Source organism: Acipenser ruthenus, chromosome 21, assembly GCF_902713425.1.
Source record: "Acipenser ruthenus chromosome 21, fAciRut3.2 maternal haplotype, whole genome shotgun sequence".
In the NCBI taxonomy this organism is placed as follows: domain Eukaryota; kingdom Metazoa; phylum Chordata; class Actinopteri; order Acipenseriformes; family Acipenseridae; genus Acipenser; species Acipenser ruthenus.
The window spans coordinates 3,691,492-3,708,998 of NC_081209.1; the positions used below are offsets into that span (position 1 = coordinate 3,691,492).

A 17,507-nucleotide genomic window follows, 5' to 3' on the forward strand; every position below is an offset into this window, starting at 1 on the left:
CTGTCTCGACTGTCCGCACATATTCATATAGCACCCAGTTTTACTGGCCAAAGGTTAATAAGCAGCCATATATATGCTATGATATTCTTTAATGTGTGTGTGTGTTTTTCTTCATATTCTTACTTCAAAGTGTACGTATACATGTAAATAAGAAAAACATGTTTTGGTAGGAAAATAAAACCAACACATTTATTTTTGCAATGATAACTTGGCTCTTCAACCTTCTGCTCCCTGAGTTAGTAACAAAGAGTTTCCTCGAGAAATCAAACCTACCAATTTTTTTTTTTTTTTTTTTTTTTTTACCCCAGCAATAATAGTATCATAGTTAATGAAACTGCCCAGGGCAAACCTGCTACTAGCAAGTCTACAGCTGGAGTCGATTCCAAACATTATTAGTGTTCATTCAAAGGGTGCAATATCTTTGCACGTATAACCGAACAACAGGCAATGTAATGGTTTTTCACCCAAGTATCCATGCTCTGACATAATAATAATGAAAAAAGTTCATATGCGTTTGCAGCATTTTTCAACAGTCATTTTCCAGTGGTTCAGATCTGAATTACAGTGATTTCCATGAGTGTAATGTTACGAATATAACGTACAGTTAATTTGGCCAAGGGAAATTATAATTGAAGCGCCTCAAATAAGAACATACAAGGAAAAACATAACACAGTAAAGAATAGCTCAACATTTTGGTTTAGTTACAGTAACTAAGCTATCCTGTAGCACCTGTCTCCATTAATGCTTAGCTGCAACTGTAGGTTATCAGGCAATATTGTATTCTTCATTACTTTTACAATTAAATGTGAGGACGGCGCAGATAAAACATATGTACAATATGATATATTAAAAAGACCCCTATAGACAACGTACAGATTCAGCATGCACAAGCACTGTGATTGCATCCACTACTGTTTTTAGACTCAACAGTGCAAATACAACCCTGATCCGCTAAATCACATGCAGCTGCCCAGTTTTGGTTAATTTACACCACTTTATACAGTATGTACAGCACATTTAGCTGCAGACAGACCTCTCAAGTGAAAAAAAGCAACCTTTTTTTCTGGTGAAGGGCAGAAGTGCCCCAGGGTTTAGGAAGAGGGATTGAAGATCACATCAAGACACATGTCCTGGATTAAGAGTGCCACAGTCTCACAGAACTCATACAGTGGGTGTCGTCTTACAGAGGAGTTTCCTTGTGGACTGAGAGCTGCCTCCTCTCCTCGAAGGTCTTCACGTATGTCGGGGTGCTTCGAGGTTCACAGCTGCTGCGTGCCTTTTCCAATTAACCACGACATGTCCCCAGTTCTATAGAAACACAGCCCAAGATTCACGACTGACACTTTAAAATAAATTCAAATTCCACATGCTTGCGTCATCGAAACAGAAGCGAGTAACATTTTCAATTGTAATAAGAATTAATCTTGCAAAATAAGAAAATAATTATACTTATTACAGCATTGCATAATTTCTACAGTCAAAATCTACTTTATCAGAGTATATCGTATTTATTATGATGATGAAAAAAAAACTGGTATATGTTTTACATACTTGCCATGTCGTACAAACATCCTTTTTTGCCAATGCAAAGCAGGAAACAAAACAAGAAGAATTTAGAGAAAAAACTTAATTTATTAATAATGTAAGACAAAAAGAACAGCAATAGACCAATGGCACCACACAGGTGTCAACACACGTGACCATTGAGTTTGCCTAAATTAATAAATAAAAGCCCTGTCCTCTTTCAATAGCTGTTATTATTGCGTGTCTTACTTGTTCTGTTACTTGAGCGCAAGTAACTTCAAGGAAAATACACAGTATTTAATATCTAATGCATTTATTTGTTTGTGCTCCAGTAAACATAACTTCTTTTAAGGCGACTTACTCAACATCCCTCTTCCTAATCGTCCTCCCAGATCCAAAAACCTCCGCGACCTTGGACACAATGGGGTCGTAGTTCATACTTGCAACAGCAATCACCTCCTCGCTCCTACCACATCAACAAGAGGACAGAAAAAGTTACCACAGCTCAGCACGGCTATATTAAATCACGTGCAGTAACATACAAGCACTTTTAAAATGTGCTCATGTTGATAGGACGCTTTCTCCATAATCAAAATCAGATACCCATACGTAAGGTGACCATATGGCTCCGTGTTCAGCGGGACAGTTCAGGCTTTTCAACTCGCAACCCAATGCATTCTGGTGAGCGTAGTCCTGCTCCTCTTAAAGGGAAGAATGTTACCTGAGACAGGTAAAACGTACCAGAATGCATTGGGTTGTGAGTTGAAAAGCCTGAACTGTCCCGCTGAACACGGAGCCATATGGTCACCTTACCCATACATCAGCTAACGGAAAGTACTTCAGAGACTCCACTGAGGGGAGGCACATTCTTATCTCATGCTGCATGCAGTTTCTGCTCAAGGCGATGTCTAAAAAGCTACCAAATGTGTTTGCAATGCTTTCATTAAAACAGGAATTGCTAGGGGTAATGAAGCGTTACAGCCCTGCAACACATCTACCAAGGCATGCACGACTGTCCCACCATGAAGAATTTGCTCTCTGCTGAGTCTAAAGCTGATCTTCCCTTGATGTACAGTGACTGCTATGTTTACATTTTAAAATGCAAACCCTTTATCAGCGTAAGAACTGCATTTGCTACTTCTAGATAACACTTAAACTTCACAGTGATCAAGGGAGTAGCAGAAACACTCTAAATCACACGTAGGAGCATAGCATACAAAGAACTAGCACACATGACTGCTCACTAGAGATGTACTTACTTTGTGTAGAAGGCTACAAACTTCAGTTCGTCTAAATCTCCTTGGATGATTACAGAATCAAATCCTTCTCCGTGACCTGCGAGAATACATGGAAATAATAATTAGGTCATTGATAATCAATAAGATAAATGATCACTCCAGCTTGTCTGGCAGTTTGTCACCAATGTAGAGAACCGCTCTCCCACATTCTCCCATATTTCATTAGTATTATTTTGCTGTTTTTCAGCTAGATGGCAGTAAAAGCTTTTTTTTCCTGTGCAATAATCCTGTTTTCCAAGCTGTTTTATTACCCTGTCACACAAACGGTGAAAATTTCACTCCGGCACAAAGACCTTAATAAATCTGTCCTGTGGTCTCCTTCATAGTAATTTAGTGTTATGAGATTTCAACATTACCATACAAGAATCCTATGAAGGTTAATGCTGAATCATGGATATACTGAATAATACAGCAATTCCCAGTAATGTATTTATCCAAAGGTAAAGCTGTACCGGTATTATAAAATGATATCATGATTTACTGCAGTCTGGCACTGAGGTGCAGTAAATATGTACACGGAGTGCGATCATGTGAAATGAAAGGTATACCTGCATATCGAATACTTTTCCCAAACATCGCAGTCCAGAAATAAGGAACAGTATTTATTTCAGTTGCCTGGCCAAGCATATTAAGAGCAGCTATCCGACCTTAAAAAAAAAAAAAATAATAATAATAATAATAATAATAATAATAATAATAATAATAATAATGTCATTGTAGATAGCTCTGAAATGCATCAAGTACAAACTGATCCACAAGAGTATCACATGTAAGAGGATCTCACCGTGCATGTGTGCCATCTGCCAATGAGGCACATTCACTTTCTTATTGCTGCGCAGGGCCAGAGGGAAAGTGACCACGTCTCCTGCAGCAAACACTCCAGGAACATTGGTCTGCATTGTCTAGGAATCAGATTACAGGTAATTAATACATCTACTGTAGCGTGGGCTCTTAGGCAAAACAGGGGTGGCGTGCAGGCATGCGACTGTACATATCCAATGTTTCTGTAACTAAGTGTTAGCTGGGGAGACTGGACCTCGACCAGCTACCTCAGAGTCCCCACTGCCTCTGCGATTGCATGGGTAGCTGATAATGCTGCTTCTGTTTCATTACCTCGACTCACCCATAGTGTCAGCATTCTTCCTAAATGCAGTCTGGATCGAGAAGTATAGAACCTCACATAGCACTATCTGTTACATGGGAAAGAAGTTACCTCTTGAGCATAGCACTATGCTGTTGTATTAAGGAGAATATGTAGTATGAACCCATACATGAGACTCGTAGGGAGCTGCTCCTTTTGTGATAGTTTCCAGAAGTTGACCCCTTACTTAGCTTTCCACAGTGCTGGGTCTCTGAACTGAAAGCACAGCCTTACCTTGCTCACAGGGATGAAGCCTTTGGAATCCATGTTAATGCCGCTGTGTTTTAAGAAGGAAGTCGCCGGGCTTACTCCTACGACAATTGAAAAATGGGTTAGTAAACCTGGAAGAATACAAATACATTAAATAAACTGTAGGCTTTCAGCTACACTCAAATGCAGTAAATGAATGATACTGTATCTAATTCCATAACTTGACTATCATATTCCCAATCCCCAAATTGTCATGTAATAAAGGCAACAACAATGTAACCCCGTGTACCTGTAATTTGAATTGCATGTCTCCTCACACCCACGCTTGTTAAGGTTCCCTTACCTGTGCCAATAATGCAGACATCAGCCCTGAGAACCTTTCCACTGTTCAACACGACTTCTTTAAGCTGTAAGGATGGGAAACAAGAAACAAGCACACGTTTATTAATATGCAATGATGTGCTAATGAACACAGAGCATTGCCTTTATTAATATCTCAATCAACGGTACAGTAGAGTTATAGAAACGTTAAACTCATTTTAATCAACCTGGTTCAAAGCTTTTGTGAATGTAATTGCAATAACCCATCCAGAAATACACTTACATCTAGCAAGACACTGGTCAAAGTAGATGTATTCATTACTTGTAATCTGATGCCTATTCCCAACTATTACTAGTGGTCACCAACAAACCCATTGCTTTTGTGGAATGCACAGCACCAAGTCCAGCCTGCTTTGTAAATGGTAATGATCCTGTGGGTCTTGTTAATAAAAAGAATGGAGACTGCTGACCCCAGTGCTCTGGCCAAACTCCAGCGAGATGCTTATCTTTTTCATCCCATTATCGGAGTGGAGCACAAACACACAAAGGGCTTCCCTGTCTTGATATCTGTGCAATTAAAAAGGGTGGTAGTGAAAACCATGCACCAGCTGTTTCCATCGTTCCTCAAATCAGTACCTTTCCTTGTTGGCCTCGAAACTCCGATACTTCATTCAGCATGTAGAACTTAATTCTGTTGTTGTCAAACATCTAGAGGGGGAAAAAACGCCAAGTTTGTCAGCAACTTTTGATTTCCCTAGCCACGGATAATTTCACAATCCGGTTTTGTTTTTCAACAAGAACAAATCTCCATCCCTCTTTAGTCTATTTTCAGTTTAGTTTTTTTTTTGTATCCAATTATCCAACGCTGGTCCAGACTAGAGCTAGAAAATAGAGAGGACCTAGGCTGTCACGGTCTGGTAAGTGGAAACAGGATGCATTAGACTTATTGATTATGTCACTGCCAAGTTCAAGGATTGCAAACGGGCTCTTTGGATCTCCCAACCCCCATGTACGCTGTGCACTATAACAGGCACACGTGACAGCCAGTACAGACTCAGAATCACCCCACGCACGGGAGAGGTCTAGTGGACTTGCTTTGTACTGGAATGGTGTTTTTTGTAATAGAGACCAAAACCCTTCCGAGCTGGGCTTAGTGCACCAGGACTGGCTCCACCTGTCTGCTCCCTGGCTGGATTGAAACAATTGCCCAATGCAGAGTCCCATCATCACCCACTCTGTTGACACTATGACACGGGGACCACTAAATGAACACAGATTCCTAGCTGTTTAGAGAATGGCTGCCATTGTAACTGAATATGACTCAGCGGTAATTCAGATGACAAGCCGTGGATTGTAGGTAAGCAGGTAATAGAGCCTTAAAGCTAGTCATACATGACATGCATGCATTTCAAGACAATTCTATTTATGGTTAATGAACTTTGAGATTGTATCAGCTATTCTCTGAACTCTGCACCTAAAGACAATGCAACATTATATCTCAACCCCAGAAAGAATCCAATACTGTTGTGTGTCACAAGGCAGCAATAATATCTTTGGATACCTTTATGCCAAAGTGAAGTATACCAATCCACATATGACTTAAAGAAAAATCACTTCAGCACATGGGCTGGCCTGGTAAAACACTAGGGGGCAACAGAGAACAGCTATAAATACAATAAAGAAATATAAGAAGTTCTACAAAAATGGACTGCTTTTCTAACCTTTAACGGAAGGGCATTTTGCACGGTCGACATCAGTAATGGGCAAATTATATAACCTGATATTAAGTTGACGCAAGCAATGTAATCTCAATACTAGTTCTTCAGAAAGTTGTACTTGGGATAACCCTGAGGACCTCCACATATGAAGCATCTGCTCACAGGTGCTTGCCTGAGGAGCGAGTGACGAAGGTGAAAGTTACCTTCATGATGGCCCTTCCAACTTTCTCTCCCAAGGCTTTGCGGAAGGGAATGTCCTCCTGGCTCACGACTGACACAGAGTGGGCCTTTTCAGCCAGGTAGGCAGCGACCTCCATGCCTGGGAAACAAACAGTAACAGTGAGGGGCTGTTTGAAATCCCACCCTTTTAAAACCAATTCAATCACCATGTGCACAAGAACGACAATGGAGCATGTCAACATGGGTAGTGAAAACGATACCCAAGAAAGGTAATAAGCAAAACATCCCTATAATACCCATAAGGTGATAGCGATTCTCACCTACATAAGACGCCCCCACTACAATCGCATTCTTGTTGTTGGCGAGTTTGGCTATGCAGTTGGCGTCTTCTGGTGTTCTCAGGTAAAACACATTTTCCACATCTGTTCCTTTGCAATTTAGTAGCTTTGGACTGCAAAATCAAACAACATGTTGTAAGCGGTCCAGAATATATGAAAGTGTTCTGCCAGGTTGACGTCAATCTTAACTTCCTCGGCCTTCTGTTAATCATGGTAAAGTGGCTTTTACTTTTACTATGGAAGTACTAGCAGTGCTGAAAAGAAATATGTGTAGATGTTTTGGCTCTTCGAAATGACAATTTTGTGATTTCCATCAAGTCTGTGTGTCTGTTTAATTAGGTACTTACATTAAAAAATAAAACTGACCTGCTTCCAGTGGCAATAAGAAGATTTTTGTAGACCATCTTCAATCCATCTCTAAAGATTGCTGTCTTTGTCTTTATGTCCACAGTCACTACCTAAAACAAATATGTTTGTGTGTTTTAAAGTGTTCTAAAGCACTGAAAAGCCATTGTGAACGGTAAATCACAATATAGTAAGACGTGGTAAAAATACACATGCATCTATTACATGCTTCTTTTAAAGCAAAGTGCATGCAAGGGAATGCATGCAAAATTAATTGTGACAAACCCAGGGTGAGTCTTAAGGGCGCTCACCTCTTTCTCTTTCAGAAGCTCTATATCGTACTTTTGGAAGAATTCTTTCGAGCGCAGTGTTATCTGTTCTGCTGTAGACTCCAGTGACTGAAAAAAGGGAAATACTGCATTACTGTGTGTATCAGGGACGAGCAGCCTGCCAGAACAACAGTGTTCTCAATTGAATGACCTGGTAGAGTGGGAGTCCATTTCCTGTCAGTGCCAGAGGTCTGGGTCATTGTTTCGGGGTTCATGTACAAACCTTACTCAGTTTAGGCCTGTCGTACGGCTGGTGTTTGTCCACAGTGCACATTACAATCCTGTCGCCAAAACCTTCCTGTCTTAGAGTCTCTGCACAGACCAGCCCAGCAGGACCTAGCGAGGGAATATGATGACAGCTCAGCAAAGCATGTGAATGACAATGAAATCATTCAAATAAAACAGCGAGAACGGGGTTTGAAACTATAAAGACATGTAGGTACATTAGGAGTTTATTATATTCTATTTAAACAAATTTTGCACCACAGATATTGAATCAAACCATTAGTTTCTGGGTAGAAGATATTTTCCCTTTTCCAAGGGAAAATACCTAGTTTGTCATTGGATTGAAGTTTCTTTATGAATAAAGCTGCTCACCACAGAATTTCATGCTATGACAGATTTGACTGGGACTTAGTTAATTAAGAATGAGACAGCTGTGACGCATGCTGTGCAAATAGATTTAAACCTCATCTGCAAATCAGACAGAGATAAAAATCCTCATTCTGCGTATGCAATAAAACCATAATGGCACCTAATTCAGACCTCTAAGGAATGTGCTTTCTAACATAGTTTGTGACCCCAGAGAGACAACGGTAATGATTCACCTGCACCAATGATGAGCACGCTGGTGACTCCAGCGCTGTAGTTGCTCAGCCCTGTGCATTTCGACATCATCCTCGTCCTCTTTTGTGTCTGCAGGGCCTAAAACATTGGAGAGGGCTGATTAGTGACATTACTCTCAGATGACACTAACAAAAATGGTCCCTCACGCATGAATTGTCCTGCGCTAATGCTAACACAAGAGCAAGGTTTCAGCAGTTAACCATCAGCTTATACAGCAGAGGTGTAATGAAGCCTGGAGGTCAAGTCCTACTCCCCAGGTATAGCTGTGGTAGGCAGCACGGTCCTGGAATTAGACATGGAATATAAGACTGGAGTGCAAGGGGGTTGTGAGTTTGCCCTAGATCTAGACCTAAGCAGATTGCTCTCACAGAAGTACATCAATCAAACCGTTGCAATTGTATAATCTGTATACTTTACCTGTTTGTTTGCCCGGATGATCACCTTGTCTTTTTCTACTCTAACCTAAAAGGAAGCAAATACACACCTATTAATATAGTCCAGATTGTGAGTACACTCTCTCATCACCCAATTAACATCAACTATAAGCCCAAACATCAAAACTTCAGAATGGTACTTGTGGGCAACAGGAGAAAGAACCGGTGAATTCACTTCTATTGTTTATGACAGTGGCAAAGCAAGCATCACCTGAAACTTTTCCAAACTGTCCAGACCAGGAAAGTCTTCTATATCTCCGGTGGCAATGCTGAAGCAGGCCCCGTGCCAGGGGCATCGAACCCGCCCCCCTGACAGCACGCCTGAGAACAGAGGTAACATTGTCTCTTACAGAAACCCAGACCGCATCATTCCTAGTGCAAACCTAGGAATCCTAATCTTGCTATATTATAGGAAATGTAAAATCTTAATATGAACAGTATCATACAAATTATAAACTGCAGTATATTACTACGCATTATTTTAGGAATCTTGTAGGATTGTATAATCATTTTTCAGAAGGGTATATATACATAACCCTGTAATGCCCACATTTTGTAGTGATGAGAAATGTTATTAGATGTCTGGAACTAGAGGCCATTCTGTGTACCAGATTGTAGATCAGTCCAGCTACACATAATGTATTGCAGCACAAGCTCTCTTGAAATCATGTATGTGCATTCAATTTCTTTGCAGTTTGTTATAGTATATTAGTGATTAGCATCTGATAGATGAATTCAGTTTTGAAATATCTACATTACCCATTCAGTGCAACAGCATTCAATTCCACTCACCTTTCACTAGTGGTGCTCCATAGTGGGGGCACTTGTGACTGATGGCGCTATACTCTCCATGTTCCTTTATCAAGAGAGCCTTTCCTCCACCCACCTCCACCTCCCGCATCCTTGAAGTGAATAAAAACACAAAGAAAACGACACGATTCATTTGAGCCTGGGAATCAGACGGGCAGCTACCATTATTTATTTCCTTGAGGCGTTTAATGGTAGGCTACGGCTAAGATGAAGCTGTGGCGCATTTGGATCTTTTTATTATATTTAACTACATGCCTAAACTAACACCTCAGGACAATCTGAAATGCCAAGACTTGGTTTATTGTACAAACTAGACACTAACTAAATAGCTTAATGATGGGCCCCCTTAGACTTAGTGGGAAAGGCTTCAGACCCAGACCTGTTTAATCAAGGCAGACATAAAGCTTACAAACTGGTCCCTGCTAGAAATGAAATAGGCAACACCAGGACTAGAAGTCCATAACGACAAGACCCCCACTGAGGATTAACCGCAGGAATACATTTTGTAGCGACTTTTAAAAATTGTCAGATAAAACCAATTAAAACTGACATATGTTGTATGTTCAGCGCTGTCTTTTTAGGTATTAAAACTTTGCCCTTACTGTCCGTTCTCCAGATCCCTCACGTGGCATACAGCCGCCTCCACGAAGTCCCTGGGGTTCTGATAGGCGCTCAGGGTGAGGGACTCATCGCACAGGTGTTTCGTGGTCCCGTTCGGCTTGCAGTTCGCTACGGGACTCGCCATGCCATTGGGTGACATTTTGCCTCGTTCCTTTTCTTTCTCAGGAACCACTACTTCAATTTTCACCTCAACTGCGAAAGACCACAGGAAAGTTGGACCACAGGTTTAGTGAGTTGACTCGTTGCATATTATTGTCTTCCATCCATAACTATTAAACACAGCTGGGGACAGCTGGAGTCCACATCATCCAGTGCAAGTATATGAATTCAAATTAATTTCAACATTGAAGACATTTGTTATTGAATCTATTACCTTTCTTTAAGCATGTTATGGTCTGAATTATTACAAGCAACATTTGTAATCCAGCTACTGTAGTATAACACCACAGTGTCAAATCACCTTATTTGCTAACCTTGTAATCAGAAACTACATTAAAATCACATTTAATCAATTAGGACTTTAAAGGACGGTGCATTACATATAATGTGGTCAGTGGATGCTATCTTAAGCACAGCTATAGATTTTTTTTTTGTGAACTCTAAAGAGACACAGTAATCTTGTTTAAAACACGGGGGTTCGTAATTAATTTCTTTGATCTATTACAAGTCATTATTCAGAGCCAGCTTTATCTACTCGCTTGGGAAAATGTGCTGACCACCAAACAAATCTCAAGCTGCCTGGAATTCCTGCCTGCTGCGCAATCCTTTAATTAATTGGAATCAATGGAAACCGTTACATGGTACATTCAAAAGCAACAGCTTTGTCTTTTTCCTTTTAACTTAGACACCGTTGCTCTGGAGCACTTTCTATAGGCTCTTTCTATACCGGCTGCAAAGCGATCTATATAGCGCATGGGCTAAAGATATGGAGACACTGATAGATAGCTGGCCCTGTAGCATTACTTCAATTGAATAAGAACCGCTCCAGTTAGTAGGTCCAGGAGCTTGTCTTCATTAAGACAGTACATGTGAAGGTGGAAGGCACCTTGCACTGATATACCATACAAGTGTCAACATCCACAAAACTTACACTGCGCCATCACCCCTGAGCAGATTTGAGCAGCGCAAAATCAGTATCGGTGCTTACTGTTGCTATAAATTAAATTAAGTTTTTTTCAAAATGAAACTATTACTAGTACCTTTGGAAATGTTTAACTCAGATGGATAAGGTTCCTAGGGCCAAGAATAGGCTTTGATTCCAGAAAATGATATGTTATGCCCTTCTCTGTCAGGACACAGTGGGAATGAATGAGTTATTCCTGTGCTCTTACGGTAAACATTTTAGTCATGCTAATGAAAGTATTTCAAAGGGCTGGCAAGCATCTTTTAATAACGCTTGTGTGGTGTGAAATAATAAAGCCTCCTTATAACAAAACTAAAGCTGTTAAATAATAATTCCTAGCTTTGGAAACCTTTAGAATAATCCTTCAGAGAGTTTATGAGTTCAGGGTTTTTTGATCTTAATGATTTAAGACTACATCTGTGGGCCCTTTATACTTTTAAATTCCAAACTTAATTATGAAAAAAAAAAACAACAGTCTGACGTGTAGCCGTGGATAAGACTAGAAGTAGCATCTTCAATAAAATAAATCAGATGGATTTTTTTTTTTTTTTTTTTAGTAATTCATCCTGAAATGTATTTAAAAAAAAAAAAAAAAAACAAGTCGAAGTGAAGCGTAAAAATCTCTTTCAGCCATGTTTTTTTGTTTTTTTTCATTTAGACAATTTTATTCAGGCCATGACGCTTGGAAGGGAAACTAGAGATTTCCAGTAACAATACGAGTAGTTTGGGAATGAAGCTTCTCACAATTACCCAGGACATGAATAAAGAGGAGAAATGTGATACAACACATAGTACAAAGAGACAGCAACACAGAGCAGAGGCATGTTGTTCTTAAACACAGTATGTTCTTTCCTCGCTTCCAGATTGATTATTTCACAGGGTTTAGAGATCCGGTGAACCGGAATCTCACAAGCCTCTCTACATCGCCATATTATTGGGTCACGTGACAGCCTAATTACTTTAATTATATTATGTAGCATCAACATTTAAAAGGGCTGTAAAAAATACTTTAGTAGCTACTGGTAGCCATGAAAATCCAAAAACAAACAAAAAAAAAAGAAACGCTAAAAATGTAATTTGCAACTATTTGCTTTTCAAAATGAAACGCTGTAAAAGGCCCACACTCCCACACTGAGTCAGGTTATCAGCAGGGCTGCCTGGTCATTCCCCTTCTCATTGCTCTGACACAGATTACTGTTGTTTAGCTTCACTCTAGTATACGGCACTGTATGTTCCATACACTGTTATTAGCCTGCAGTGTGCGGCAACACAAAGGTAATGCATTGTGCGCTGTTAAACTAAACTCATATTTCTGTATAATCCTATTGGAATTGTACAACTCAGAGAATTAAAATTCCTCATGAGAGAGCGGCTACCCTAAAAAACACAGCAACAAATACGTGGCTTGTTTGACTTGTGGAATAGTATTAGTTTATTTAGCAGACACCTTTATTCAAGGTGACTTACAGAGACTAGGGTGTGTGAACTATTCATCAGCTACAGAGTCACTTACAACAACATCTCACCCAAAATACAGAGCACAAGGAGGTTAAGTGACCTGCTCAGGGTCACACAGTGAGTCAGTGGGATTTGAACCGGGGACCTCCTGGTTACAAGCCCCTTTTCTTTAACCACTTGACCACACAGCCTCCACACATGTTGTGGTTTCTCTAGCAGACAGGGAGTGCTGCAGCCATGGGAAACACATTGATGCAATGAACAGCATTGCCCGTATAGGGTGCTGTTAAAGCCCATTTGTGTAAATCACATAGCGCATTACTGTGAGCAGCTATAAAGCTGCGTGTTTGACAGTGGGTGATGTAATAGTTCATTTGCCACATGATATGAGCTTCAACAGCAACTGTGTTTCCTTGTGGCTTCTGTGCAAGTCCCAAAATCCAGCACTGTACATCGGCTGGATAAGCCATGTGGTGACGTGTATAAACACTAAGCGACTTTATGTCAGCCCTGTACTTCAAAGGAACAAGGGATTTCAGGATTTGAACTAGTCACCTGGTTTGGGTTTGGAGAAACATCCTCCCATGATGGGAAAAGGGTAATGCAAGGAAACTGCCAATTGACTCAAGGACCCTAAAGACTCATTGTGGGGCAGCAGGTGTTAGGGAAAGTCACAATGCTTGCAGGTTCTTCTTGAAAACTGTAGATCGGGGATTGTCATCGTGGTCATCAGCTCTACCTGCAATTAGACAAAAACAAAGATATCTGGTAAGAATAGTATCTGCAGAAGTTTATGGATTGACCTAAGAAAATAAGGAAATGCATTTATAAAAAATGCATAACTAATGAAACAGTTTCGTTTAATAGCTTTTGTTACTACCAGGGGGTTCAAGTCATGGGTCCCTCTTGTTCCTTTCTCACTCATGTGCTCAGGCTCCAACCAAATGATTGTTTTTCAAAACCAATCAAACAATATTAACCACTGGCAGCAAGCTTAAGGTCCTCTAGAAAGAAAGAAAGAAAGAAAGAAAGAAAGAAAGAAAGAAAGAAAGAAAGAAAGAAAAGCTTATGTAGGTTGCCGAAGGGTGAACCAAAAAACCTTCATATTTTGACAGCAAAGATCTGAACCCTCCTACCTTGAAGCCAGCCAAGCTTATATGAGGTTGGAGGTGTTGAAATGACAAAGTGTGTTGACACAAGTGTGATGAAACCTAATATAACCAAACCCCTCCGGACATCACCTGACACCCCACTGCACCTACTGCAGAATGTCACACAAGCTCACGCCAAACAAGATTCCCAAAGTAACTATTTTATCAGACAGATGAACTAAAAGTAAATAAAACATGTTTTGCTAAATTGTTGCATACTGTCTTTAAAACTTTTCAACAGCAGATCAAAAGTTGAATGTGTTTTACTTGTTGTACTGACCCTTACTGGAGACAGGAATCTGTCTGCACACAGTGACACAGCAAATCTACAATGTCCCGGTTTTTCAAAAAGCACTGATTCAGTGTCCTGTAGAGTTGCCAGAAGTATCCTGCACAATTGATTAAATCTGGCAGCTCCTGTCGAAGAAACCCGAGAAGGTTTAAAAGCTGCGTTGATCAAATAAAAGGTGTCACACAGTAGCTTATGATACAAGATTAAGAACTGAAATGATAGAGAAGTAAATTGGTCCAAATTGTAACTTCGACCATAGTACTCAATGTACTTAACTAAAAGAAACCTCTAGCAAGTACTCAACATTCAGAACACACGCATTAACCAATCTGTAACACAATGCTGACAGTATTTAACAGGCCAAGGAATGGTCAGTGATCTTAAGTCACCTAAATGGTTTTGTATCCTTCAAATGAAGGATACAAAAGTCAACTAAATGGTTTTCTATCCTTCAAATGAAGGTTTGAAAAAAAAATATTAAAATTCTGATATTGCTCCAAATGAATCCTTATTTTTAGTATCATTTCATGGGCAAAATTGTATTGAGCCTGTGCTTGTTCAGTAGAGGTCATTTTTAATTAACAAGAGACCACATAAACAGCCTTATAGGAGCTCTAGCTAGCTGGAATAGCTGTTATTCTAAAGTAGGTTAAGCAGATTTGGTACACAGCAACGTATGACGCAAATCTCAGCTTGGAACTATGGTCCGGAGCCCATGCTATTTCAGTAATCTTTGCTGAGACACAGTTTCAGTCAGTAACCTGTTCCTATTAAACAGCTAGGAAAAACACATGCATTTAGAATGCCTTGTTAGCCGTTCAAAATAGTAAAACTACAGTTATTAATAAACTCAGCATCCCAGGTAGGTTGAAGAGTGAGATTATTTCATTAGAAATTTAAAAAGTGTTTGGTCTTTTTTTTCCAGCATACCCTTTGTAAACTTGTTGATAATTCTACCACACTACAGTACTTCACCACACAGACAGCAGAACAAAAAGAAAATAAGTTAGGTTTTCCAGGGGAGGGGTAGCCCAGAGAGAGGATGCAAGGCATTTGTAAAGTTGAAACAAGAAAGACTTCTGCTTCTGTAGATGCAGGATATACAGGTTTCAGTCGTAGTGTGTTCACTAGTCTTCCATACCCAAGCCCTCATAAATTCCACCTAGGAACTTTCTCCCAGAACAAAGCTACAGCACTTTGGTAAAAATGGTAGAATACTGCACTGTGGCCTGCACAATCTCGCCACGTTAAAATGTTTTAGAAAGCCCCAGATAATCCCAACACTAATGGATGAACTTGTGTCATCTCACTTGGTGTCATTTCAACAGTTAGTCAACCTCCAACCTCATTTAAGCTTGGATCGCATCCAGGTAGGAGTAATAAAGAACAAGCTGACTCCTAGATAAAGTTACCAGATGACAGCCTTACAGACAAGTCTGAAAAATACCTTAGGATTACTGTTAGCATTTCCCAAAGAAACCTTAGCAGAACCATTAGCAGATGGCAACACAATGGATTTGGAACAACTTCTGCAATGGGTTACCATGAGTATTAGTTTATATTTCATATGGTAACACTAATAGTTCATACAAGTATATATCATTATCACATTGCATTGCCATTGTAACTTATTAACTCTACCTGCCCTTGCCCAATTTAAAGTCTTACCCTCCAGTATAAGTAAGCATAAATACATTCAGAAAGCTTCAAAAGTTTATTTCCTACCTGACTTTTGGTACTCAGTCCAGCATGCTGCTATGCTAGAACTATTGAGAAAAACGATGAAGAAAAGTATGATAAAATCTCAATCCTTCTTCTGCTTAATTAATATACTTAATATCCCTACATCAGATTGCCAGCACTGGATTCTTAACTATGTGAAACTAAACTCCTGGAAATCGTCCCAAGATGTTATATAAAGCAGTTCACATGAATGACATCCCCATTTAAGATCTAAATGTATCAAAGGCATTGTGTCCGGTATCCAAACACTGAAATCTGTGTCACAAAAAGCCCCCTGCAGAACTTGGTGTGAATGTTATCAATTGCAACCAAGATTGTGACTATCTCAGTGACCTAAACAGACCAGCCAGATCTACTCAAGACAAACAACTGTCTGACTGTACAAGTAGGTTACAAGTAAATTACCTATTCAATTGGTGCAGCCTTGTTACTGCCCCAAGCTTTTACTATAAAAAACGTTTTACAGCATCAGTAACATGACCTCCTACCAGACTTCTAAACTGTATAGAGCTCTTGGTAGCTGCTGTGATAGTCAAAGATAAATATAATAGGAAGAACTGAAATACGATAACTTTAATTCATTAATGTCTGTATTGATACATTACTGACAGGAGATATGGTCCCTGGACAGACACTCAATACCCAACTCAATGTATTTTGCAGAAAAAAAAACAGCTAAGCAACTGTGATACAGTATGAAAGCTATAGTATAAAAGCCCTATACATGTCATTCTATCTGACCAGCTGAATAGCATGCCCTTTGCACTTCACCTGGCATGACTAGAGAGCCCCACTCAGGAATCATTTCAACAGCTCATTGAGAGAATGCTCTGTAGAACAGAAATAAGAAACTGCTTACCTAGGCGAATACAGAGAAGGTGCTGCAGGATCCACTTAATCTCTCCAGCGCTTGTTTTGTCCTGGTGGAGAGGCACACATGCTGCCCTCCCTGGGAATTATTTGTTTATTGCAAGGTGTCCCCCCTTCTTTGTTGCAGCAGTAGATCACACACTCACTCACACACACACACACACACACACACACACACGCACACACACAGGCTGCTCAGTCCCAAGGATTGCAGCAGGAAACCTTGCCAGCTCTAAGCTGCATGCAGTATTGATGAAGTCGCTCAGGATGCAAACACAGCAAGAATTTACAAAACACCCCTTTCAGTTCCTGTCAGGCCCAGCTCTACCAAAAGGCTGACTCGTCAGTTAAGCACCTTAAAGACACATTCAGTGGTTACATTGCCTATGTCCCTGCCTGCCTGCCTGCCTGAGTGCCTGCTCTAGTGTAAAGAGTTTTATTGCACTCCTCTGGAGTGCTCTGCAGTGGAAGACAGAAAGCACAGGTCAGGAGCTAATCTTTATTGTAGAGCCACTTAAAGGGGTTTACATCGTCGAGGGCTGCAGAATGAAAATGCAGCAGAACCTGCCTAGTGATTGCCAAACAGCACAGATCTTGGGAGGTGAACGCAAGGGATCACAGAAACAATGGAATGTGGGTCACAACAGTTCCTTCTGCATACTGGATAAGGATTCACAGAAGCAAAGTACAAACCAAATAAACACTACTGAAATCTAATGAAGTCTGGATCTTATTATTCTGTTGATCAGGGGTA

At 40.2% G+C, this 17,507-nt stretch overlaps 1 protein-coding gene across 5 annotated transcripts; it reads right to left on the reverse strand.

The window, feature by feature from the left end:
• Positions 1 to 170: 170 nt before the first annotated feature.
• LOC117427811 (apoptosis-inducing factor 3-like) lies at positions 171 to 17,262 on the reverse strand. 5 transcript variants are annotated; one of them, XM_034046126.3, is made up of 23 exons: positions 16,743 to 17,262; positions 15,866 to 15,906; positions 13,578 to 13,701; positions 13,253 to 13,436; positions 10,098 to 10,308; positions 9,478 to 9,587; positions 8,897 to 9,006; positions 8,669 to 8,713; positions 8,233 to 8,329; positions 7,629 to 7,741; positions 7,388 to 7,474; positions 7,098 to 7,189; positions 6,714 to 6,844; positions 6,417 to 6,532; positions 5,132 to 5,203; positions 4,518 to 4,581; positions 4,199 to 4,275; positions 3,608 to 3,725; positions 3,372 to 3,470; positions 2,785 to 2,860; positions 1,887 to 1,991; positions 1,553 to 1,573; positions 171 to 1,309 (listed from the first exon to the last, which is right to left on the reverse strand). In XM_034046126.3, the coding sequence occupies exons 4-23, from the start codon at positions 13,281 to 13,283 to the stop codon at positions 1,261 to 1,263; spliced, it is 1,824 nt and encodes a 607-aa protein (XP_033902017.2). In that variant the 5' UTR covers positions 13,284 to 13,436; positions 13,578 to 13,701; positions 15,866 to 15,906; positions 16,743 to 17,262; the 3' UTR covers positions 171 to 1,260. The 5 variants fall into 5 exon arrangements, with proteins under 5 accessions (XP_033902017.2, XP_033902018.2, XP_033902019.2 ...); XM_034046127.3 differs by lacking the exon at positions 15,866 to 15,906; XM_034046128.3 differs by lacking the exon at positions 13,578 to 13,701.
• Positions 17,263 to 17,507: the final 245 nt, after the last annotated feature.